Consider the following 27,808-nt stretch of genomic DNA (forward strand, 5'->3'; position numbering starts at 1 on the left):
AGTAAATGATCTGGTCCTATGTCTTTATTATCATTTATGATTTTTAACTTAATTACACAGTGGAGTGATCTGACAATCTGCTGGTGAAAGCTTTGCCTATACACTTTTATGTAGAATGTGTTGTGTACAGAAGCAATGTGCTGAAATTCACCGGAATGAACACAACATTCTCCAGTGGCTGGGCGCTAGTTAACCTGTTTATTTCAAAATATTCCTTTGCAGAAGTTTTTTTTAATAATGTTGGCAACTAGGCCCCAAATGTCTCAGAACCTAATAAGATAACTAATTACCTCACTCACTCTCAGGTTGTATGTAAACTTGAAGTGAGTTGTGTTTGGGTTTTATCCCAAAGAAATACCTTGCTATCTCTTCCCCAGATCCTTTGATCGGTACTGCACACTAGCAATGTGATCGTATGTCAGTTATGATAGAAAAGAATCAACTTGAGTGGGGGCAGAGATTGAGTGGCAGCCAAAAATTGTTTGACAGCCCACTGTAAATCTGCTAAGGCTGGCTCTTGTCCCCATGCAGGGCCTAGGTCTAGTCACATGAATAAAATAAGCAGGATCTGGTTCATAGTCACATTATTTAACATCAGATTTGGTTGATATATTTGTTATGGGCAGATTTTGATCTCCGTTACACTTGTGTAAATTCAAAGCAACTTTACTAGTTTCAGCAGTGTTACCCCAGATTTAAACCCATGGAAACAGTTATCAGTATTTAGCCTTATTTCATTACTGTGCAATGATCACCAACAAGCAACCTCTTTACAGACTTACAGAACAGGATCTTGATCCTGCAAACACTTATACACATGCTTAACTTGAAATCAATAGGGCTACTCACAGTATTAAGGTTAAGCATGTGCATAAGTGTGTGCAGGATTGGGGCCTAAATCTTTAGCTGAGATAAATCAGCCTAGCTCCAAGCTGATGATCCTGCCTTAAGTCTTTATTGACATTTGAGATTTTGAACTTAGTTCTTCATTTCCACCATTAAATAAAACAATAAATTACATCAGTTCCCAGTATCTTGCACTGTTTTGTAAACAAGAGGACATTTTATATGTAAAGTTTCCAACTAGTAATTCAACTATCCTCAAAAGAAAAGTGAGTTCTAGCAGCAAGAGTTCCTTTGCAACAAAACATTGTAAAATTGCTTTGAATCTAGGAAAAAAATTATTACACAATTTGATTTTGACATCAAATAATACCACAGATGTGACAATATAGAAGGAGAGAGCAATTTAATTTGTGTTGAAATAAAAAGACTAGACATACAAAGCTCATACACTGAAAAAGGGTCACAATAAATTACAAGTGGAGACATTTTGCTCATTCATTGAAGAAAGCCCTTGATATTTCCAATTTCATACCATCAAATTTATCATTCTTGCTGATTTAAGCAGAACACAAAACAAATATGGATCCCAGTGCTTACTTTCACAGGTACTGGCATGGATAATTTACTACAGTGATCCAATTTGGAAATCAGTAGGGACCAGTAAATCACTGCATAAAAGAAAGAGCGAATGAGGTCCTTTTTTCTTAGTGTCAGCAGGCTGTGATTATTATGTTTATTAGATTTTCTTGAAAGGGCTTCAGATTTTCTCAAATATGCAGGAGAACTTTATTTCCCTTCTGAGCCCTACATTAGCATTTGTGTGCCTCAGTCCTTGAATAGAGGAAAACAATGAATTTTTCAATTTATTTTAGAAATTTACATAGAGTGGATAGCATGGATGGGAGCAATGAAACTCTCTTACCTGTACAATATTAGCAACTGGATCCGGCTTTTGCAGAAAAGTTACTAAGGAATGCTGGCATGCTCTATAAAAGAAGCTTTTGAAGCTTTATTTCATTACATTGATAATGTACTTATGAAATAACAAATGATTGTTCAAGGTTCCATACTTAAAAAGAAAACTTTAAATTGTATGCTTTTCGGGGCAGGGGATGTCTCTTCCTTGTTTTTGGAAAGTGTCTAGCAGTTAGGATACTGTTGCAATATAATATTTCCACAATGATTGTACCCTCTCCACAAATATTGTATACCACTTTGTTCAAAATGAGCCAGTATAAGTGATTACAGTAAAACATCATGGTCTGATGATGTCTCATACTCTCACATGCCAATATTCATGGAATCAGATTCTCCGATGCACTTTGATTCTACTGGAAATAGCAAAGAGGGAGAGATGTCAGGGAGGCAGTTATGATTCCCTTATTTTTCTAGCCAGCTCTGTGCCAGCCATAATCCCAGGGGAATTTAGAACAAGCTGCTCTAAATTCCACCAGCTTGCAGATGGTCACAAAGTCACTCTATGATATGGTCACTTCTCCCTTACTTTCTACATCAGCTTTGTGGGCATAGCAGTAATAAGAGCTGGCTACACTTGCTCACTGACTGCTGAGGAATTGCAGTTTCTGCTTCCTTTGTGCTACTTTCCAACAGGACTAAGATAACGTGAACTAGGTGCCTTTTAGTTCACGCCAGCAGCGTCCGCATGGGGTGGAAGGGTGGTTTCAGCACAGCATGCCAGTGAGTGCTGCCAAGCACACCCATAATCCAAACTGGAGGACTGCACAGACAAGCCCTAAATCTCAGATTTAGGCACCTGAATCCCAGTTTTAGGCTCCACTGTGATCCACAAAACTCCTGCCAAACACTAGGTGCACTAGTCACTCGACGCATACATTTTTAGGGTAAAAATTCCCAGGCACCTATGTTTCTGCTTCTGAGAACACATGCTGTTCCCTCACTCTGGGCATTTAGATGCCTATCTCCCGCCTATGCCCCAGAGCAATCCACAAACCAAGGGAAAATAGGCAGCAAATGAATGTCTAATTCACACGCAGAGCACAATCCAGTCAGTAGGCATGCTCAAAGGCTGCCTACCAGATTGAGTCCCATTCAAAATATGGAAGGTGTGGGGGTGCCTATCATCTAATTTAGTGCCTAGCACACTCACTTGAGATGTGGGACACCCAGGTTCAATTCCCCTCTCTACCTGAGAGGGAGCAGGATTTTAACAGAGGTCCAGCACCTCTAACATGGGCGGCAGGTACCATAGACAGGGGAAGGCTGTGCCTCCCCAAACAGCTCATGCTCCACCCCCAGGTCACCTGCTTCCAGTTCCCTCCCTCCCTGCTGTGGCCAATAAGCTGAGGGAGCAGGCTGGTTGGGGCTGGGGCCACACCATGCTGCCCATCTGTCTGCCTGGCGCTGGGACCATGCTACCTGCCCAGCACTCGGGGGCTGGGAGTGTTCCGGCTGTGCCACCTGCCCAGCCCACTTGGGCTGGGGGAGCAGGGCAGTGGCCATGGGATGTGTGTGTGCTCCAGTCTCCTGTGAGGGAGGAAGGGTAAAAGGGGAGGATTGGGGTAGAGGCCTGGGGCTAGCCTCCCACAAGGGTGGGTTCACCCGCCACCCATGACCTCTCATATGAGTCCTCTGCCCCCTGAGTTAGAAAGTTATAAGGTGACCAGAACCACTGCATCCAGCCATTTTGTGTGGCGCAAGGCAGGCATCTAATTCATTACCACAATAACCTATTTAGGTGCCTAAGCCACCTGACCCCAGGAGACAGGTTCCCATTCACAGATCACTAAACAGAGACAGGCACCTCAGCAGCCAGTACTTAAGCACCTATTTGCATGAGGCGACAAGGCTCAGCGTTCCCCAATTGTCATTATACCCCATTGGCTAGCTTAGGTGGTTCTTCACCTAGCCTACTGGTTTTTGTGGAGTGCATTCTAAAGTGACTAGCTCTCCTCATTCTTTGCAATAGAGAGCCTAGGTACCTAAACTCAGGCTTTGTGGATCAGAGTATTGTTCCTGTAATTTTCTACACATCTAAAAGTTAGGCATTGTGATGCAATGACTAAGTCACTTTGTGGATTTAGGCCTTAATGTCTTTTTTGGAACAGGAACAGAACTATCATTTCTGTTACTGAACGGAAGGATGATCCAGTTATTGGGCCACAAGCCTGGGACTCAGGAAACCTGGCTTCAGTTTCCTGTTCTGTTACAGACTTACTGTAGGACTTTGAGTAAGTCATTTACTCTCTCACTTCCTCAGTTGCCCATCTGTAAGAGGGGAATAATAATATTTCCCTACCTCATAGGGTGTTGTGCATTAAAGATTGTGAGACACTCAGATACTACAGTAATGAGGACCTTATAAGTACCTAATAAGCAATTATATATGCACATTATCACAAAATACCTTTAGCATCTCAAAAACAATATGAAGTACTGGTTTAGGACAGAAATTGAAAAATACATGGTGACTGAAAACAGAATATTCTTAAAGAGAATTTAAAATATCTTATAGTGCTCCCCTTTATACACTGCAGAGTATTTTTTCATTTCTAATGAGATGACAATACATACACAGCTGAAAGTACAAAGTGGAATACAAGCAGAAGAAATCTGGATAGAGAGAGGAAGACGAAAGGTGTGTATACGACACCTATTATTTTGTTTAAAAAAATCTGACATTGCTCATTTCCCAACTGTATGTTAGAGACTTCTCCAAATTGGTCTTGTAGCTTTAGTTTATGTTTATCTAAAGAGGACTGAAAGAAAGGTAATCTGATGTTCCTCAACCAATTCTCTCCTCTGTATACAGCCATAAGAATGTTTTATTATGAAAAGCTAAACCATACAAAACTCCCATCTGGTTTCAGTTTTCAGAAGAGTTACTTATGTTAGCACAACCTACTTGGTCAGCCTAAAAACCTTTTATTGGAATTAGAGGTGAAATTTGTTATGGGTAGTCACGATTGGAACCTGAGTTTCACACATTAGTTGCAAAACTTCGTTCTGATATGTCAGACAGTCATGTGTGATAGGTTCACCTACTCAGTGATGTGAAACCTATACCCATGGGTTCAGCAGGCAAACTATGATATCCCTGGCACATGATATGCTTAATTTAGTTATAATGTGGAAAAGAGTTCACACACACAGGTAATGGTGGGAAACAGGTAGTGAAGGGAAAAAGAAGCAGGGGTTTTTTTTTGTTTTTTTTTTTAACTTTCAACAAGCATTTCCAACCTTATTTACTTAATGGTGGGAAAACACTGAGTTTGTCAGATAATAGGTATTATGTGCATTGACAAAGGATCAAGAACACTTGCTGGAAAGTGGTGGCTTGTAGTTTGCAAACAAAATGAGGGGTCAAAACAATTGCCACTATTTGGCTGTCCTGTGAGTATTGTGAAACATTGACTAGATAGGTTGTTCAAGCTAAGGGCAGAACTATGCCTGCAGTTTTGTCCAGCCATATTTCTGTGCTATATGCTAAATCTGGGTAATACTGTGACAGAGTAATAAGAAAACCTTCTACAAAGCATGGGGCATTAGTCAAACTAAATCACAGGCCTGGAAAGTTTAATAACCAATTTCTAATAGTTTACTCACAATTTCTTTTCTTTTTTTTTTTAAATTAGAACCAAACAAACCCAGTAAATCTTTGAAAGAATCATACCTTCCTCAGGCCTGCTAGCTCTGCTCTTTCTAGCCATTTCATCTGCTTCAAGTTCTCTATTCATTGCAGACTTACTCACTTATTCACCCAGCTGCTCTCCCATATGGTACAGGTGTTTTAATAAATAGGCCTAATTCACCACTGTTTTACTCCATTTTATACCAGCATAACTCCACCGAAATCAAGTGAGTTACACCCATGTAAAAATGAAGTAAGTGGTGAATCAGGCACCTCACTAGCATATAGTCCCCTAGCTGGTTCAGAATCGGACTACAGAAAACAGTGCAAAATGAAGGTTTCAATGAATTTATGCAAATTAAATACCAAGGACCTGAAAAAGAGCTGTGTCACTAGAAATCTTACACTGTCCACTAATAGAAGATGGTCCCATAAAAGATATTACCTCACCTACCTTGCATCTCTCGTATTCTGGGACCAACGCAGCTACACCACCACTGCAAAGGACTTTATTCACCTTTCACTTACTCAAGTGTACATCAGGAGTAACTCCTCTGAAGTCAGTGGCATTACAGTGGTGTAAATGAGAGGCGAATCATGCCCCAAGTATGTGCATGGCATTAAAGAATGATATACATGTTAACTTTCCAACAATGACATTCAACAATGTCCTAGACACAGCATACTGCTGTAAAAACAATAGTTAGGCTCAAGAGCAGATTTAAGTTTCTATTCTTCTGGCTAGAAGTTCTTGGGTCCAAAAGATATGACGATTAAGCACCACAATTTAAATTTAAAAGACAAACTAACATTTTTCTTGAAAGCTGCCCTCCAGGGTTGTGAACACCAGTGCTAACCTTTAAAATCTCGCTTTCTTAGGATAAGTAAAAAGGTGGTTCCAAAATAAAGGTGGATGTAAGGATGTGTCAGGACTCTGATCTGTGTACTATTTAGACTAGAGTCAAGTGCAGCAATGGGAATAGATAGAGAAAAGCATGCACACAAAAAATTGCACACTCTGCTCAACTTCAGGACTCGTCTCAGAATATTGCAGTTACTTTACACAGAGGAAATAAACTAGAAAGCCATCTACCAGCAAACTATTTTTTAACATTCATTTTATTGCTGTAGAAATTTTAGTTTTTATAAAAACACTCAGATCACAGGATACATAGATATTGAGGCTGGTTGCAAGTCTCATCAGCTGTACCAGAGTATAGCATGCAGTTGCTTCTGCACAGTGTGTAATAGTTCCATAAATAGCTAATTATACTCAAAAAGCCAAGGTCAGAGCAATCAAGTAAAATTATTCACATCATTTTTGTCAGTACCTGGAGGTTGAGCAAAAATGTACAATGCATGGCTCCTGACAGAAACAAATGACTGACAAGTCTAAACTACATCTGCAACATACCTAAGGAAACTAGATAATTACAAGGAAATATTTTGACTCAAGGAGCAAGAGTTTTCCAAACATTTAGTAGAAGGTCTGATCTGATCATGCAATAGTAAAGGACATTGAATTATAAAGGAGAAGCTCAATGAATAAAATTTAACTTCTGTGCAACTAAAGTATCAATTGTATACTGTGCCTACTCCCCCAAACATCTGACCTAAATTTTAAGGAAACAGGCTAAATTCAGACAAATGTAATTCCTGGTAAAAGAATACCTTTACAACAAGGAAGTATGCTGGGTGAATGTGTAATCAGCACTCCATTTCACATGCATTTCTGAAGCAAAGATATTTAGTAGTGTTATTGTAGGAACAGATTGATTTATGCCAAATTTTCTCTACAATAATTTGTTTCAATAGATGTCTGACCAGGTGCAATCCTTTACATAAATTCTCCATCTCAGTGAGGTTCTTAGAAACTGGGAAAAGAGTTCATATAGGACTAGCTACAGATTAACCTATATTTTCTACAAAGCAGTGATGCCTGAATTGCTACAGGCTCACCTTATTTAGAAACAAGAGCACTTGCATTTGCAATGATAATTTTTTGCACTATTACATTACACAATGACTTGAGGTGGGTAGGAGTTTAAACATTGCATCTTCATTTTATACAGAAGCCCACTGGTCAGTGAATGCACTATAGTGACAAAGACATTCATCACATAGAAACACAAGCTCACTGTTCAGAGAGTTTTATATGGTCAGATCTTTAAGAATTCTCCCAAATGCAGGATGTGGAAGTATGAGGGCATTAGGTGATCTATTGACATGTTCACTTTTAAATGACATTAAAAAAGACTCTCTCCCAGAAAACTGTCACATCAATCACCACAGTTCATGAGATTTTTAATCCGTTTGATTACCTCCTAAATGGGCCATGTTTGCATTCATGAGCGGACTACGTGAATTTAAACAAATTAAGTGTACTGGGTATATTTGGAGTATGGAAAAGAATACTGTTCAAAACGTACTGCATATGTCTGTATGCCAATTGCTATCCATAACAGACTACAAGTTATGCTGTGGTAACATCTTATAGTAGCTATACATGCATCTAGGGTTGACTAAAATTCTTAAATATATCTCTGCTTTCAGTAGGTCTATTTTATGGGGAAAACAGGAGAAAACAATTCTGTTAACCATTTGATTTTCTGTTTGTTTAACATTCTGTATAACTGGGTATTTTTTCCTTAAAATAATTTCGGTTAAGAGCAAACACATACTTCCACCAATTAGCAATACAGCATAGTAATATTTTCTTGGAAACTTAGGACTTACTTGCGAGACAATGCACTGAATATCTCAGAGGGAAGTGTATAGAGAATTTTATATAAACTAGAGTGAGATCAGTGTAAAAACTGGAATTTATAACCATTAGCAGAAATGCCAGCTGCTCATAATGTCCACAATATACACACACACACACGTTTCTGAAAGTTAATTATGCAACTGTTGGTGCCAGTCTGCTTATAAAGGAAATGCTACTGAGGCACAGTCTTCTTACAAAAAGTGGGCATGAAGGCTTCATTATTAGGTGTTCAACAACGATCCTCAGCTCTGTGAAAAGAGTCCTGAAAATAATAAAACAATTCAGAAATATATTTACATCACAGCTGTGTTGATCAGCAGTTATTAAATCTCAAAGCAGTCTTCAATTCAATTATTCAAGATTCTCATATTCGATCCCAAAAGTAGCTAGAAAGCATCTGAGGACAACTTAGTGTAATAATTTTATGTGAGAGAGAAATGTTCAGTGTGGACCTGAGAATTTTTGCCCCTGAAATTCTTCAGGTTTTTAAAATAGCTTTTGCAAGCTACTTCAAACTTAAAAGGCAGCCTCAGACAAAAAGGGGGAGCACCATGAAAGAAAGGGGATAGTTTTTTGCAAGGGGAGAGAGGTGGTGGTGGTGTAGAAGGAGCAAACAGAGCAAAGAGATACCAAGAAAGAAAGAGACAAGCCCACGTTCTAGAACCTCTTTCCCCTCCTCCAGGGAGAAAAACTGCATGGCAACACTCTCACAACAGAAACAACTCAGAAGATCCTATAAGTACCAGGGAAATCCCAATTCATTTCTTCAGGGCACATACAATTAAGCAAATGAATCAAATATAATGCTGCACTGTTTTAAAGGATTTTTTAAGATATCAAGGATTGAAATGCTTTCCTGGATTTCTGCTGAAAGACATCAATTGCAAAATGGAATGATTGATTTCTTGTCGTATACTGTACTTTTGAGGTTTTGGTTTTTAAACTAGTCTGTGGTCACAAAACCCATCCTGGAACTGAGGAGCTTCCCTTCACAAAAAGCTTATCTAAAAACGGCCATGGTAAAACTTTTCACAATATATTACTTGTACAACTACAATTTAGTGAAGGAGAAGAGCAACCTCCCATTTATGGTGCTGTTTGGAAAATGTAATTTTGAATTAGGGGTTGTTTTTTTTTAGCCCATTTACATATGAATTACGTTTCTAGCATGTAACATTTTAGCATACTACTGTGCAGAAGTTTTAATACATTAATTAATTCTCAAATCAACGTAATGCTTACCGGCAGTATGGATTTCTACGGGAGGAATAACGCAACGTAAGAAATCTATAGTAAATGAAAGGCTGAAGCAAACTCCCCTGGCCACTGAAAGGAAAGGAAAAAATTGTTCTGAGTTTTGTCATCAAACTCAATATGTTTTGCAATTAGAAATAAGGAAACTCCATATATTTTATATTTTGAGGATAGTCAGATGATCACATTCGTTTGAGAATCCAGATTTGACAACAAAAAGCAATAAGATATCTTATTCATATTCATATCCACTAAGGCTGAAAATTATAAAATAAAAAGCAACAACTGCATGCTACCCCATAATTGAAATTTTAAAAACACAACAAAGGAAACGCAGCATTACTGTTCTCACATTAAAATTAGCATTTATAAATAAGTGCTTTATGTGCCCAATTTTCAAGATGTGACAAACACAGAAGTGAATGCAAATGCCTATCTAGTTTGAACAGGAAATTCCATGTATGTGCTTGCAAACTGGTATTCAATTGGCCAGGTACATGCATAAATACTTGATTTGCATGTCCGATTATGGAAATTGCTTGAGACACTAAGCATGGTATTTTGAGTCCTTTCCACAGACGCTATTCTTCACAACACCCCTGCACGTTGTCAAAATGCATACTAAGGCTTAAAAGTCAATTCTATATACAAGATACTACATGTACCTAATGGGGTTTGGCAGTGGTTATTCTGGGACAACACAAGTTTACTACATTTTACAAACTTTGCATCAACTTGTTCATCATTAAATTCTTTGCTACAGTATTTCACACATTTTTACACTGCAATAAAACACTAACAGCTGGCCCACATCAGTGGACTTGGGCTCGTGCGGCTCAGGCTGCAAAACTGTTGTGTAGATGTCAAAGCCCAGACGATTACAGAGCAACTTTACAGGCCCAGGCCAGCCATGGGTGTTTTATTGCTGTGTAGACATACCCCCAGGGTTTTATTTAGTGGTAAGAAATGCGGCATCCTGATTTAATTTCAGTGGATGGAAAATACAATCTACCACATGTGTAGCTTAATATCAATGCAATCTGATTTGTGAAAGCTTGCTCATATATTGTTACATTAAGACAGAGGGGGGCAAACTACGGCCTGCAGGCCACATCCAGCCCGCAGGACCCTTCCCTCTGGCCCCCGAGCTCCTGACAGGGAATAGGGTCAGCACAGTCTTGCAGAGGAGCCAGCCCAACTCCCCAGCAGTGCGGTGAGCAGGGTAGAGGCTAGCCCCTGGCCCCTCCTTTTCTGCTCCCCTCCCTCCCTGCCTCCCTCGCAGTCACAGTTCCCCCAGCACTTGGGCACTGTGGCTGCAGCTCCGGCCGGATGGCACAGCTATAGCGCTGCCAAACCTGGTACTCCAGGATGGCATGGTCAGGGGGCGGGGAGCAGGGGGGTGGCCCTGCTGCCAGAGACTGGGGCAGAGCAAGCCAGGGCCCCCCTCCACCTCCAGCATGCTTGGCTCAGTCCCCAGCACCAAGCCCAGACAGGGAGCAACCAAAATGAGCAGGGGAAATGCACAGGGAAAGGACTGAGCCCCCTTTTTCCCCATCCCACAGATAACTTGGGGCAAGGAGAGCAGGGAGGGTTGGATGGGGGGGCCCAAGGAGCAGTCAGGAGGTGGTGAGCATGGGAGATTGGATAGGGGCGGGGGGTCCCGAGGATGGTGAGTACGGGGGATTGGATAGGGGACGGGCGTCCCGGGGGGATGGTCAGGGGGCAGAGCAGGGGTATTTGGATAGGATGCGGGAGTCCCAGGGGGCAGTCAGGGGTGGGGAGCAGGGGGGGTTGGGTGGGGGCGGGGGCCAGGCCACGCCTTGCTGTTTAGGGAGGCATAGCCTCCCCCAGCCTTCCCTACCCAGCCCTCCGTACAATTTCTGTACCCGATGTGGCCCTAGGGCCAAAAAGTTTGCCCATCTCTGCATTAAGAGCTCTGAAAATAATAAACTATATGCAAGACTATTTTTCAGTAAACTGGATTTCTTTAAATATTTGAAAGGCATCTTTATCCCATGAACTATGGAAATTTGAAGTGTAAAATAAATTGAGCTGCAGTGGGGGAAAAAACATGCATTTAAAAAAACCAAGGCGCGTCCGTGTGCTTTATACTGGTTTTAAGAAGTCCAAAAGGAGATGAGATGTTTTAAAATGTTACTTTTAGACCAGATCTCAAATGATTTTTAAAATAATTTCAGCATCTGAAAATAGGGTTTCCTAATCAGTTAGACAAACACTATGTTGTATGACTGTGACTAAAGACAGCAACTGCATATCTCTGCACCATGTCCAAGAAAAGCTACATTAAGCACATTCCCTTCCTTTTTGCGTAACAGCTAGATAGGCTCATTATGTTCTACACCAGGATCAGCTCACCTAAGATATGTTTTCTCCAGCACAAGCCACATTCCCCTCTTGAATTTAAGTCTAACTTTCTACAACTATGGCATAATATTTTGAGTAATAGTAATCTTCAGAGGTAGCTATCCTTAAAAAAACCACCACCACCAAAACGGTAGTATAGCTTATTTTCCTGTACATTTTATAGAACAGAGCTCTTTAATAGGTCATTCTTTGGCTCACAAAGCATCAAGGAACACACTGTGTAAAAGGATCTACTCAGACCATTTGCCACACTAAAGGTAGGCATGAGTTCTCATTTGACTTCATAAGTGTGCTCAGCCTGTCAAAATGAGGAATGAGACTTGCTAGATACAATTCTTCAGAGGACATCTCAGAAAGTCCACTATGCCCTTCCTAAAGATTTAAATCTCATTTTTAAGAGGTAATTCCTCAAACTGGCTGGTTGATGTAGCCAGAGGAACAACAAAAATTTAAGTTATATGTACATGAAGAATGGGTTGGAAGAAATCCTTCCAGATTTTTCGCCTGTGTACTAAGAAATGTTCATGAAGATCCTCCTCTTTCTGCTAGAACCTGGTGATGAATGGAAAATGCATTTTCTGTGTACAGACTGAGGCAGAGTCATTGATTTGATATCTATGAGAAATTTAGTCACATTTCACCAAAGCTAAGCGTGCTGCCAAAAAAAAAAAAGTATACGGTTGCTCAGAGACTATGTTGCCCTCCAGTAGTAAAATAGGAGAGGCATAGAATGGATGCTGAAGTGCTAGCTTTTAACTTCTACCTGCTTAGCTACACAATCCTATAAATGTTTCACATCCTAATCAAGCCTTTAAAGATCATGAAACTATGCAGAGATTGATTTGGGGTTTTGTTTAAAAAATACAAACAAAGATTTACTTGGTCTTGGTGCATCTGCCTTGTATCTTGTGACAACTTTAGATAGTAAATTTGCTGACTGAAGAATTTATTGGACTCTTGATTTAGTCACTTGTTAGAATTCATTGCCCAACTTTGTGCACCCACATGCTATGCACTGATTAAGGTTGTGATGTTGCACTTCATTATGATTTTATAAAAATATGCTAATAAGAACATAAGAACATCCCTACTGGATCACACCAAAGGTCCATCTAGCCCAGTATTCTGTCTTCCAACAGAGGCCAGTGTCAGGTGCCCCAGAGGGAATGAACAGAACAGGTAATCATCAAGTTATCCATCCCCCGTCACTCATTCCCAGCTTCTGGCAAACAGAGGCTTGGGACACCATTCCTGTCCATCCTGGCTAATAGCCATTGATGGACCTATCCTCCGTGAATTTATCTAGTTCTTTTTTGAACCCTGTTATGGTCTTGACCTTCACAACATCCTCCAGCAAGGAGTTCCACAGGTTGACTGTGTGTTGTGTGTAGAAATACTTCCTTTTGTTTTAAACCTGCTGCCTACTAATTTCATTTGGTGACCCCTAGTTCTTATTGTGAGAAGTAGTAAACCACACTTCCTTATCTACTTTCTCTACACCAGTCATGTTTTTGTAGACCTCAATCATATCTTCCCTCAGCTATCTCTTTTCCAAGCTGAAAAGACCCAGTCTTATTAATCTCTTCTCATACGGAAGTTGTTCCATACCCCTAATCATTTTTGTAGCCCTTTTCTGAACCTGAACCTTTTCCAATATATCTCTTTTGAGATGGGACGACCACATCTGCACAAAGTATTCAAGATGTGGGCGTACCATGGATTTATAGAAAGGCAACATATTTTCTGTCTTATCTATTCTTTTTAACTGCCACTGCACATTGAGTGGATGTTTTCAGAGAACTATCCACAATGGCTCCAAGATCTCTTTCTTGAGTGGTAACAGCTAATTTAGACCCCATCATTTTATACATATAGTTGGGATTATGCTTTCCAATGTGCATTACTTTGCATTTATCAACATTAAATTTCATTTGCCATTTTGTTGCCCAGTCACCCAGGTTTGAGAGATCCTTTTGTAGCTCTTTGCAGTCTGCCTGCGTCTTAACTATCTTTAGTAATTTTGTATCATCTTCAAATTTTGCCACCTCACTGTTTACCCCTTTTTACAGATCATTTATGAATATGTTGAATAGGACTAGTCCCAGAACAGACCCTTGGGGGACACCACTATTTACCTCTCTCCATTCTGAAAACCGACCATTTATACCTACCCTTTGTTTCCTATCTTTTAGCCAGTTACCAAATCATGAGAGCACCTTCCCTCTTATCCCATGGCAGCTTACTTTGCATAAGACACTTTGGTGAGGGACCTTGTCAAAGGCTTTCTGAAAATCTACGTACACTATATCCACTGGATCCCTTTGGTCCACAAGCTTGCTAACCCCCTCAAAGAATTCTAGTAAATTGGTGAGTCATGATTTCCCTTTACTAAAACCAGGTTGACTCCTCCTCAACAAATAATGCTCATCTATATGTCTGACAATATTTATTTTTATTATAGTTTCAATCAGTTTGCCCGGCATTGAAGTCTGGCCTACACGCCTGTAATTGCCGTGATCACCTCTGGAACCCTTTTTAAAAACTGACATCACATGAGCTATCCTCCAGTCATCTGGTACAGACGCTGATTTAAATGATAGGTTACAGACTACAGTTAGTAGTTCTGCAATTTCACATTTGAGTTCCTCCAGAACTCTTGGGTGAATACCATCTGGTCCTGGTGACTTATTGCTGTTTAATTTATCAATTTGTTCCAAAACCTCCTCTAATGACACCTCAATCTGGGACAGTTCCTCAGATCTGTCACCTAAAAAAAATGGCTCAGGTTTGAGAATCTCCCTCACATCCTCAGCTGTGAAGACCGATGCAAAGAATTCATTTAGTTTCTCCGCAATGGCTGTATTGTCCTTCAGTGCTCCTTTAGCACCTTGATCATCCAGTGGCCCCACTGGTTGTTTAGCAGGGTTCCTGCTTCTAATGTACTTTAAAAAAAATTGCTGTTACTTTTTGAATGTTTGGCTAACTGTTCCTCAAATTCTTTTTTGGCCTTCCTAATTGTATTTTTACACTTCATTTGCCAGTGTTTATGCTCCTTTCTATTTTCCTCACCAGCATTTAACTTCCACTTTTTAAAGGATGCCTTTTTGCCTCTCACTACTTCTTTTACTTTGTTGTTTAGCCACAGTGGCTCTTCTTTGGTTCTCTTACTATGTTTTTTAATTTGGGGTATACATTTAAGTTGAGTCTTGATTATGGTGTCTTTAAAATGTTTCCATGCAGCTTGTAGAGATTTCACTTTTGGCACTGTACCCTTTAATTTCTGGGTAACTATCCTCCTCATTTTTGTATAGTTCCCCTTTCTGAAATTAAATGCTACAGTGTTCGGGCACTGTGGTTTTCCTGCCACCGAGATATTAAATTTAATTAAATTATGGTCACTATTACCAAGCAGTCCAGCTATATGCACCTCTTGGACCAGATCCTGTGCTCCACTTAGGACTAAATCAAGAATTCCCTCTCCTCTGGTGGGTTCCAGGACCAGCTACTCCAAGAAGCAGTCATTTAAGGTGTCAAGAAACTTTATCTCTGCATCCCATCCTGAGGTGACATGTAGCCAGTAAATATGGGGATAACTGAAATCCCGCATTATTATTATTGAGTTTTTTATTTTAATAGCCTCTCTAATCTCCCTGAGCATTTCACAGTCACTATCACCATCCTGGTCAGGTGGCCGGTAATATATCCCTACCGCTATATTCTTATTAGAGCATGGAATTTCTATCAATAGAGATTCTATGGTAGTTTGATTCATTTATGATTTTTACTTCATTTGATTCTACGCTTTTTTTCACATATAATGCCACTCCCCCACCGGCACAACCTGTTCTGTCCTTCCGATATATTTTGTACCTTGGTATTACTGTATCCCATTGATTATCCTCATTCCACCAAGTTTCTGTGATGCCTGTTATATCAATATCCTCATTTAATATGAGGCACTACAGTTCACACATTATTTAGACTTCTAGCATTGGTATATAAGCACTTTAAAAACTTGTCTCCTTTTAGCTGTCTGCCATTACGCAACGTAATCGAATGGGACTCTTATTTGACTGTTTCTGATCAGACACTGCCTGTATTTTATCATTTTCCATCCTTTGGTCCTCACTAGGACAAAGACATTCTCTATTAATAGATCCTCCCCACCTGTTGGCTTTCTCCCTGGCCTTAGTTTAAAAACTGCTCTACAACCTTTTCAATGTTAAGTGCCAGCATTGGGTTTAGATGGAGCCCATCCTTCCTGTATCCCCTTTCCCAAAAGTTTCCCCAGTTCTTAATAAATCTAAACCCCTCCTCCTTAGACCATTGTCTCATCCACGCAGTGAGACTCTGCAGTTCTGCCTGTCTAACTGGCCCTGCGCATGGAACTGCGAGCATCTCAGAGAATGCTACCATGGAGGACCTGGACTTCAATCTCTTACCTAGCAGCCTAAATTTGGCCTCCAGGACCTTTCTCCTATCCTTCCTATGTCATTGGTACCTATATGTACCATGACCACCAGCTCCTCCCCAGCACTACATATAAAAGTCTGTCTAGATCTCGAGAGATCCGCAACCTTCGCACCAGGCAGGCAAGTCACCATGCAGTTCTCCCGGTCATCACAAACCCAGCTAGCTACGTTTCTAATGATTGAATCTCCCATTACTCATAGAATCATAGAATATCAGGGTTGGAAGGGACCTCAGGAGGTCATCTAGTCCAACCCCCTGCTCAAAAGCAGGACCCATCCCCAATTAAATCATCCCAGCCAGGGCTTTGTCAAGCCTGACCTTAAAAACTTCTAAGGAAGGAGATTCCACCACCTCCCTAGGCAACGCATTCCAGTGTTTCACCACCCTCCTAGTGAAAAAGTTTTTCCTAATATCCAACCTAAACCTCCCCCACTGCAACTTGAGACCATTACTCCTTGTCCTGTCCTCTTCCACCACCGAGAATAGTCTAGAACCATCCTCTCTGGAACCACCTCTCAGGTAGTTGAAAGCAGCTATCAAATCCCCCCTCATTCTTCTCTTCTGCAGACTAAACAATCCCAGTTCCCTCAGCCTCTCCTCATAAGTCATGTGTTCCAGACCCCTAATCATTTTTGTTGCCCTTCGCTGGACTCTTTCCAATTTATCCACATCCTTCTTGTAGTGTGGGGCCCAAAACTGGACACAGTACTCCAGATGAGGCCTCACCAATGTCGAATAGAGGGGGACGATCACGTCCCTCGATCTGCTCGCTATGCCCCTACTTATACATCCCAAAATGCCATTGGCCTTCTTGGCAACAAGGGCACACTGCTGACTCATATCCAGCTTCTCGTCCACTGTCACCCCTAGGTCCTTTTCCGCAGAACTGCTGCCTAGCCATTCGGTCCCTAGTCTGTAGCTGTGCATTGGGTTCTTCCGTCCTAAGTGCAGGACCCTGCACTTATCCTTATCGAACCTCATCAGATTTCTTTTGGCCCAATCCTCCAGTTTGTCCAGGTCCCTCTATATCCTATCCCTGCCCTCCAGTGTATCTACCAGTCCTCCCAGTTTAGTATCATCCGCAAATTTGCTGAGAGTGCAATCCACACCATCCTGCAGATCATTTATGAAGATATTGAACAAAACCGGCCCCAGGACCGACCCCTGGGGCACTCCACTTGACACCGGCTGCCAACTAGACATGGAGCCATTGATCACTACCCGTTGAGCCCGACAATCTAGCCAACTTTCTACCCACCTTATAGTGCATTCATCCAGCCTGTACTACTTTAACTTGCTGACAAAAATACTGTGGGAGACAGTGTCAAAAGCTTTGCTAAAGTCAAGAAACAATACATCCACTGCTTTCCCTTCATCCACAGAACCAGTAATCTCATCATAGAAGGCGATTAGATTAGTCAGGCATGACATTCCCTTGGTGAATCCATGCTGACTGTTCCTGATCACTTTCCTCTCATGTAAGTGCTTCAGGATTGGATTGATTCTTTGAGGACCTGCTCCATGATTTTTCCGGGGACTGAAGTGAGGCTGACTGGCCTGTAGTTCCCAGGATCCTCCTTCTTCCCTTTTTTAAAGATTGACACTACATTAGCCTTTTTCCAGTCATCCGGGACTTCCCCCGTTCGCCACGAGTTTTCAAAGATAATACCTGTCTCTTCCTAATAGCTGGAGTTCCCTCCCCCAGAGAGGCATCCTCAGTGTGAGAGAAAACCACATCATCATCTGGAAGGAGGGTCCAACTACGGGATTGTTTCCCTCTGCTCGTTAGCTGCTCTCCTTCTCTGGGACTTTCATCCTCCTCAACAGCACAGAGGCTGTCAGACCAGAGGTGGGACCATTCTACTGTGTCCCAGAAAGTCTTATCTATGTACCTCTCTGTCTCCCTCAGCTCCTCCAGTTCAGCCACTCTGGTTTCCAAAGACCATACATGGTCTCTGAGCGCCAGGAGCTCCTTGCACAGAATGCAAACATATGCCACCTGCCCATAGGACAGGTAATCATACATGCTGCATTGGGTGCAATAAACTGGGTAGCACCCACTCTGTTGCTGGACTTCTGCCTGCATTCTCCTTTTACTCCTGCAGCTGGTTCCTTTGTTGTTGTTTTGTTTATATCAAGGGGGTGTTTTTGGCTTTTAAGTTTAAAGACTGTTGAGTTCTAGCCCCAGCTCACACTCCCCCTGTAAACTCCCTCGCAGAACTCCCGTTAGCCACTCCTGTTCGCTAGCTCCTCTGGTTGCTTAGGAGCAAGTGTGATATATGAGTGTGAATATAATGTAAATGGAATATGCTTATGCAAAATGTCTCTTGTAAGGTATCATTACAAAGCTTATAATCTACTGAGTATGGTCATCCTATTTGTATGAATGTATCATTCTTGTATCTGAAACTAGAAATATGAAATATAACTCTGAGGTCCTATTGTAATTATGCAAAGTGTGGGCCATTAATGGTGGTTTGAAATCTTGATGGCTCCCATCAACTAGGACAATTGGTTGTAAATGGCTCTGTTTACTTGCAAGCCTTCCTGTAAGTCAGGCCACAAGAATGAAAGCTTGGGGGGGGTCTCACAGGACATGTGACCATGTCACCTGGTACTGGAATCCATTTAAAACCTGGGGCTTTTCCATTTAGAAGGAGGGGTGGGGACCCAGAGACACAAAAGATTCCCGCTTTGTGCCAAAGCTATATAAAGGGGTGAAACAGAACAAAGGAGGTTCCAGTCATGAGAAATCCCCTAGCTACCACCTGAGCTGGAACAAGGACTGTACTGGGGAAAAGGATTGGGCCCAGACTCGGAAGGAGTCCAGTCTGTGAAAGAAGCTTATTGGAACATCTCTGAGGGTGAGATTTCATCTGTAATCAGTTTCTTAATGTATTGGGCTTTGACTTGCGTGTTTTGTTTCATTTTGCTTGGTAACTTACTTTGTTCTGTCTGCTATTACTTGGAACCACTTAAATCCTACTTTTTATTCTTAATAATATAACGTTTTGCTTATTAATTAACCCAGAGTAAGTAATTAATACCTGGGGGAGCAAACAGCTGCACATCTCTCTCTATCAGTGTTATAGAGGGCAGACAATTTATGAGTTTACCCTGTATAAGCTTTATACAGAGTAAAATGGATTTATTTGGAGTTTGATTCTGATTAGGAACTGGGCGTCGGGGTGCTAGACACAGGAGCACTTCTTAAGCTGTTTTCGGTTAAGTCTGCAGCTTTGGTGCGTGTGGTTCAAACCCTGAGTCTGTGTTGGAGCAGACTGGCTCGACAAGGCAGGGTTCTGGGACAAGGCAGGGACAGCCTATGGCTCAAGTCTCAGAATGACCTGTGTGTGGATAGACCCCTACGGAGGGCCTCCCTGCATGGAACCCCACTGACGTCAACTTTAATGGATAGGCTTGTAGCCTCTATATTGAAGTTGATAGGGCTCTACAGAGATGCAGGGAGATAGGCCTTCAATCATAAATCAAGACCTTCAATCAAATTCTTCAGACTGGGGCCATGACTGCTTCTGGCCACATTTCCTAGCACAGTGAGGTCCCAACCTTATTTAGACTTTTAAGTGCTCTACTTAAATAAAAGCATCAGTTGTTTGTTTGTAAAGCTAAAATCCCAGCTAGCTTACCACTGCCATGTGTTCCATTACACTGACCAAAGTTCATCAGCTCTACCCGATCAATTAATGTACGGTCAAATCTCAGTTTCTGGTATTCAAACAAAACACACAAAAACATACACAACACAATGCATTTAAAGTCTATTTCTGTGATCAATGATAAAATGGCAAAAAGTCACTTTGATTTAGCAGAATGTATGAAATTAAAGTAATCTAACTTTGTCAGATGTTTATCTAGAAGAAATGAAACGCATCTGTCTCTATAAACAAGCTACAGGACAAATCCTGCAATGAGCTTCACACAGGCTCCACACCTGTACCCAGGTAGAACTAACTGCAAGATTGAGGCCTGGGGTAGGAAATGTTCAAGTATGGAAGTCAATATATTAGAAAATGTTTTCTGTAGTTCTTACCTAAGAAGCATAAAAACTGTAGCTGGCATCAGGAAAATTTCATTGCAAGCAATGAATTTTAGAATATTTTGTTGATTAGCATTTAGTTTCTCTAAAAGACTTCTCAGGAAAGGCAGACTATTCAAACCTCTTGCCTTTAGAAAGGGAAACAATAGTTAGAGTCAGTTAGGTTGTCAGGTTCTGTTCTTGCTCTAGTTTTAACTCAAACACTCAAATGACAGTCAGCCATACTAATTTCAGCAACTTTTGAGACCCTGCCTAGTTACTTGAAAACTAATAAGATTCTAGGATCCTCTAAAGGATACTTCAAATATAGGGTTCTTGTAGAAAGGAGAAGCATTGCAAAAAAAAAAAATACCCCACATTTACATACTTCCCAAACAATTAATCCTAACACCCTCTGTGAAAGGCAATTAACATCTTCCACTTTCCAGATTTATCCACAAGACATATGGAGAAAAGATGTGATTTTGGGAAAAGAAAAAATCCAGTTTTAGCCTTTTCCACTTTAGTTACAGATGCCACAGCGATGGCCAATAGCTTTATTCTGATCATTAGAACGAAACATGCACCAGTAGCATATGGAAAATTTAATTTTTGAAAAAAAAAATTCCAAAGGAGAAAGTGTGTGTGTTATATAAATAAAACAACATTGTGAGAATTTGGAGCTGAGAAGCAGCTTCTTTAAATATTGTTTTGCTTTCCAACTTCATTTTAAGCACTTTGCTGTTTCACCTACTGAAACAGCACTTGTCTAAGTGCAGCTGGAAGTGGGTCCAGATGCAACCCACCATAATCTGTTGGAGTCATTTATCTCAAGTATTTCTGCATAGTAGGCAAATGTGGAAGTCATTTGCTTCCATATGGATAGTAACTGGAGAGAGGAAAAAAAAAGCACAAAGCTTAAATAGGATTAACATATTCTAAAGTACTGGTATTGAATCAACGCAAGCTGGTTAGCAAGATGAGCACCTCAAATTAAGAAACGTGTCTGTGTGTCAGGAGGTTAGACCATCCAACTATATTTATTATGCAAAAATTAAATTGATTGGGTTCTCAACTTTACCATATTGTGACCCCACATTTGGAACACAAAAGCGTTTCAAGACCACTCCCCCATCTAGCCATAAAGAAAGACGATAATCACAACCCTTTGAAATGTGTTTACAACCCCTAGGTACAAGCCATTTTACAACAAAAAGTACTGAGCAATATATTGCACCATACTTACATCAATAACCTTCTTTGTATATGTGGCAGCATGAAGCAACGAGAACAGCAGAACTGGGAAAATACTCACTGAAGCAAGCAATAAGGAAAATTATAGGCCAGAAAGTATTTCAATACATTTATTCTGAATGATGACTATCATGCCAGCATATCTATATAATACAGTTGTTATAGCCTGAAGTATAGCATTACCCTTAGCAAGAAGTTTTCAAAATCAGCAACAGTTGTACAGAGCTCAGAGATATGTATATGTATAGCAGTTCTCTCTATAGCTATGTTTCCTTTTGAAAAAAATAACATTAAAGAGGATGGGTGCATAATCAGATAGCAGCCTCTTTTGTGGTGTTCTGAAAAGACTTAACTGAACTAGTTTAACTGTGAGACAGACATCACACACAGCTGTATTACTGGTGACCCAGACATTTCTTGCTGTGTTTTGTTTCCATCAAGGATTTTGGGCAAGTCACTTAATCTCCTCATATCTTGGCTCTCCATCCACAAAGTGGGAATAATAATCCTTCCTTTCTTTCACCCTTTCTTGTCTATATAAATCGTAAACTTTGTCTAGCATAATGCGGTTCTGCTCTCAAATGAGACTTCGAGGCACTACAGTAACAGAAAAAAGTTATCAGCCAGACAAAGTCAGCAAATGGAGTTTACATTTTTCTTCCGGAGATGAGTCAATGGAATGAATTTGGGAAGATATCTAGTTTCTTGTTGTGGTGACAATACACTTTTTATGATCAACCTTTACAACAGATACTGAAATGTAACAGGTGTAAGGGGCATAAACTAAATTCCACAAAGCTCTCTTGTTCCTAATACCTGAGACAGATTATTACAGCCTGGCATCTCTACTCTCTAGAAGTCAATTCGAATGTTGAAGTAGAGCAAAATACATTCCAGACCTGCTTTCTGGTATTGTTGTTACAGTGTGCATTCAAAACTTCATTCTGAAGCCAAGGTCACAGAACTGTAAATTAAAGTCCTTTGTGTAACTGACCAAGTGTCTGGCGCTGAAGTGAAGGAAAGGGCGCTTATCTTAGTGTAAACTGACTGCTCAGAGTCTGAAGTGTTAACAGAAGATGGACAGAGTGCACACAGATTAAACAAGGTGTTAAAGATAGTTATTCAAAAGCTAGTCTGTACTGTCAAAGTATCACAATCCTAACATATAGTACTTAATGGTCAGGAATTTTTTTTTTCCCCATAAAAAAGTTTACTCTGGTATATACTTGATTCTAAAAGCCACTACAGCATAAACTGGCAACAGTGAAAGCATGAAATCCCTAAAGAATGATTTACAATGCTGTTTTAGACAAAGAATGGCATCACACTTCCTACTAAAATACTATACTTCACAGTCCTCCACCACAGCACACAGAGCTTCTACTGGTTCAAGATGGCAGAGTTAGATGTCTTTGCTGCCAGGCACATCTTAGTACAGCGAAACAATAAATAAAATAGGTAAATATGAAGAAGGAAGATAATCACTTACTAAATTCCTGTTGCTTGTCATCAAGCTGAAAGCTACTATTCTAAAATTCTCATTAATACAGTGAAAATAAACTTATCTAAGTAGAAACCTCAATAGCTCAAATCAATCGTTTCATTTGGTACCTAGATAATTCACATGTAGCCCACAGTGGCAGTGACAGAGATATTACCATCCGATGGCTGTTCAATGGATTACATGAAATGAGTTTGTTGTATCACGGCCATAGTTCCTGAGTCTCCGCAAAAAACAACAATAATTGCCTGGAAGCAGAAATGTACATTCACCATAAAAGTGGTCACTCCAGGTAAGGGCCACATGGGAGAGATTCACTATATTGACTATCCTTAAAGCTAAGTTTTTGTCACAGATATTTTTAATAAAAAAGTCAGGAACAGATCACAAGCAATAAACAAAAATTCAAAGAAACCTGTCCCTGACTTTCACTAAAAATATCCCTGACAAAATGGGGAGGTGAGTTCAGCACCCACTGCTACTGGAGCTCTGGGGTCCCCCACTGCTGCAGTGATTGGGAGCTCTAGGGTCCTCCCGCTTGGGGGTAGAGCAGCTCTGAGGGGCCCTGCTGCCCGCAGCAGCAGGGAGCTCCAGGGGGTTCCCCACCACCTGCGACTAGTGGGAGCTCTAGGGTCCCTGCAGCCTTGGGCGGGGGGGCTGAGCTGGGCTCCTGCAGGGTCCCTTTGCCCCAGCAGCTAAGAGTTTAGGGGGCTCCCCACCACCACTGGGCAACTGCAGGGGTTCCCCCCAACCACTCCCAGGGGTTTCCCCCACCAGAGCAGGGACTGGGAGTTGCGGGGGGTCCAGCTGTGAGCTCCAGCCCTGGGGCAGAAAATGTCATAGAGGTCAACAGAAGTCATAGATTTCATGACTTCTGTGACCTCCATGACATAATCATAGCCTTAACTATGCTGTATGTTCTATGGATAGCAGCCCCCACTTTAGTTTTAAATCCATTTCTCAAATCACAATGAAGACTGCTGTGGAAGAGAATAAAGCGTCACAGTCCTCACACATGGAGTAATGTTTAAGGTAATAATAATAATAATTAATAATATGTGAAAGAGTGCTTAAAGGATACTTGTAACGGGATAAGAATTAACGAAGATGAGAGAATACAAAAGGTAGTGGCAGCTGTCCTCCAACAAAGCTTGGGCCAGAAATGCCCTGCTTAGCTGGAAATGTGGTAACCTTTGGTGTAGTCGAAGAGCACTGGTAAGTGCATTTGCTAGCAAGGCACGTTGATAAAAGCTAGCTGCTTCATGCAACCTGTAAATTATCAGAGGAGAGGTTACCATACAAACCAGCCTCCCTTAAGGATTGCATCATAACTGCACAATACTTGAAGCTATTTCTGCTATCACAGCCAAGACAATGATTAGTATCAATTTGTTTTAAAAAAATAAAAAAATGTTATGTTTACATAACATTGCTGATGTGTATAGCATTCAACATTACAGAACTACTGAAAACATTATTTCATAGGAATACAGAAAAAAAAGCAGTCCTCCTAGTCAGTTCCAAGGAAACAAAATTAAAGATTTTTTAGGAAAGAAGTTAAAAATAATTTTAATAAAATATCTAACAGCTTAAATTCTCAAACTGTTCTGGGGAAGTGAGTAAAAGTTAAAACTTAAGCTAAAAACAATCTGCACTCATTTCTTTACTACCTATGTAATCTTTGGGAAATTGAAAGCTTGCATAAGATAAAACTTAGTTATTTTGTAACATTCAAACAACTGAAAATAGTACAATACATACCCTAGAAGGGGCAGAACAAATAAAGCTGAACAGTAGACTGTGAACAAACGGGAAAGCCACATTGCTGTATCCAACTTGTTAGTCATCAGAAATTGCTATATTGAAAAGAAAAAACAAACAAAACCCCACAAGTTGGTGTCTAAACATTTAGTTACAGCCAAGCTGGACATTCTTTCCTATTTTCAGTAATGCATAGTTTATCAGGAGACTTCCTTTATATGCCAAGACCAAATTAGCTGCTATTAGCCTATAGAGAGTTTATTTTGCTACTTATATTGTAACTCAGTATAGAGCCAGTCTTGCAATAAGTTCTGATCAAATTAATTCCTGAGTCCAATTGACTCTCCCAAGTCTCTGTATGGATGCAAGCATCCACTTTCTTGGCTATGACCGAAATCTCTAGGGCCAGGTGCTCGGCCCAGGACTCTAAAGGTAGAAATGAGGGGAAGAACTTTTCTATTCTGGGACCAGTTGGGGCTGGTCTAAATTATATCAGCAGGAACAGTCTCCTAAGATGCATTTGATTGAGCAGAGATCGCTGGATCATTGCCATCTTGCGCTCTATCCGCACACCTTCCCACCCTAGACGCGCTCAGTGTGCCAAAAGTGCTGTAAACAGGTAATGTGAAACCAATTTTATGCCACTCAGGGATTCCTATACATCAGGGGAAACCCCAAATGCCCCATTTAGAGCAGCCTTCCAGTTGGAAAAGCCTGGGGCAAAGATCTGGCCTGAATACCTGGGAACTAATCTTCAAACTTCTTCACATCTCCATGCACTTGTTTTATTTTGTACACAGTGTAGATAATGTAGATATGAGCTGGGACCATTAACCGTGAAATAATTATTGAATATTTACAAATTACAGGTGTCTTTATTTTATGATCTGTTCACTTATTTGTATGTGATGGTTGCAATAGATGTGTACCATTGTATTTTAATTAAGAGATTTTGAAAAAGCATTTACAATGTGGTTTGTGATAAGAATTTTTGTTTCAATTTCAAATTACATTTTAATGAAGAGTTAATTCAGATTTAGGCATTCCCCTGCAATGTCATGAACTGAAACAGAGTGCCAGAGTGCATGTGAACCAGAAAGTGAAACTTATGTATTTTTCCTCTCAAAACTGATTGAAGTGTACAAAGTGAACAATTAAAACAAATGGTCAAATTAGATATTCATTTTTCTTTTTCACCAATATGAAGTTTTAGTAATACATGTAGTGTGCATATGGGTCAGTTTTACCTGTCAGTGATGTTGCTGGAATGGCAATTTTAAACTATAAGAGAACATTAACACAATGAGATGGAAAAGGGATACTGTAAGAAAGAAGTCCACCCAAAGCCAAGACTAAACAGCTTGTCCAGCAGGAAATAAGGCATGTTTTTATAACCTTAACGGGGACAGCACAAGTTGTAGTTTTGAACATGTTAGCAGATCGAGATGAACTCTAGGAGAGAATCTGAACCTTCACCAAGGAACACATGTTCAAAACTAAAACTTGCCCTGTCTAGCACAGGATTTTCAAACATGCTAGCTATCACATTTAAAACACCTCCCTAGTTGATTCCTAGTAGGGACAAGCCCTCACTGACAGGCAGAGGCCTCAGGGATTCTAGAAAATTAGAATATGATGGTTACAGAAAGCCTGGAAACAATTAGCACAACGGCTGGGAAGTGCAAGAAATAGAACTGCCTGAAGATGGTGGTGGAGGGAGGATGTGCAAGAGAGGAAAGTGCTGTGGTTAAGGAATAGGCCCAGCAGCTCACAGAGAGGGTGTCTCTGTCTGTCCGTACAGCGCCGGGCACTGTGGGGCCCTGGGGCACCAGAACCAGTGACACCCCAAGTGGGGGCAGATCTGGGGGAGAATTCAGCTCGACACTGCGGGGCGAGGGGGAAACTTGGGAAAGGGCAAGAGAGAAATCGAGAAGGGGAGGGGCTGCTCACGGCGAGGCACCGGCGGGGCCCCGCCGCCAGGGCGGAGAGCGGACCCCAGCGCAGAGCACGGAGGGGACGGTCCGCCCGCCTGGGACAGGGCCGCCGGGGCCGCTCCTTACCACCGCTCCGCCGCCGGCGCCACCCTGCATGGGCCCGTTCTGCGCTGTATCCGCCATGGCCGGGCGCTCGGGACACGCTCTGCGGGCGAGAGAAAAGGACATGAGCCGGGGTGGCCCCACCGGCCGAGCGAGCCAGGGGCTCCAGGCACGGCCCCGCCGCTCCCCCGCGCCGCGCCCAGCCCTCGGCGGGAGGAGCCCCAGGGGCCCGGGCCCGGCGCGCTCCAGGGCAGGGGGCACCTACCAGGCTGACCCGACACCGAAAGCACCCGGCAGGCAAGGGGGCGACAGCCTGACAGGCGAGGCGGCCCCGACCCGGATGTAGCAAAGAATCAGTTCCGGGTTCGGCGCTGGGGCATGCTGGGTAACGTAGGCAGCGCTGGGAGGGCCGCCCCCGTTGCTGTTGGATGCTGCCGGAGCCGTCCCGCCCAGCGGGCCACGCGCAGTTCGCTAGGCAGCCCTTGTCGGCCAGGGGGCCTCTTCAGCAGGCTCTGATGACCGCAGACCTCGTGACACCCTCCCCCCGCCCCTGGGCCAAAACGTGTCATTGCCCGTAACAGCCAGTGACATCATGCTTGTGTCGCTCCTCTGTGACGTCGTAGCGATCACCTCTCCCCAGTGACATCACATTGATAATCTCACCTCCACCCCATGACATCCCAATGATCGCCTTACCCCAGTGATGTCACATCAATCACTTCACCTCTGCCACATGACATCACTGCAATTGCTACACCTCCAACCTGATATCACGGTGATCACTTTATCTCAGTGACAGCTCATCAACAAGTTAGCAGATCAACATGTTAACAAAAAAAAAAGGAGTACTTGTGGCACCTTAGAGACTAACCAATTTATTTGAGCA

At 41.6% G+C, this 27,808-nt stretch overlaps 1 protein-coding gene across 1 annotated transcript; it reads right to left on the bottom strand.

Annotated features, from left to right (window-relative positions):
- Positions 1–1,232: 1,232 nt before the first annotated feature.
- On the bottom strand, positions 1,233–27,280 carry TMEM33 (transmembrane protein 33). Its single transcript, XM_077815720.1, has 8 exons — positions 27,188–27,280; positions 26,947–27,025; positions 24,887–24,981; positions 24,207–24,394; positions 21,617–21,684; positions 20,386–20,519; positions 9,465–9,548; positions 1,233–8,484 (listed from the first exon to the last, which is right to left on the bottom strand). The coding sequence occupies exons 2-8, from the start codon at positions 27,001–27,003 to the stop codon at positions 8,355–8,357; spliced, it is 756 nt and encodes a 251-aa protein (XP_077671846.1). The 5' UTR covers positions 27,004–27,025; positions 27,188–27,280; the 3' UTR covers positions 1,233–8,354.
- Positions 27,281–27,808: the final 528 nt, after the last annotated feature.

The sequence above is a fragment of the Eretmochelys imbricata genome, chromosome 4 (genome assembly GCF_965152235.1).
Source record: "Eretmochelys imbricata isolate rEreImb1 chromosome 4, rEreImb1.hap1, whole genome shotgun sequence".
Classification (NCBI taxonomy): domain Eukaryota; kingdom Metazoa; phylum Chordata; order Testudines; family Cheloniidae; genus Eretmochelys; species Eretmochelys imbricata.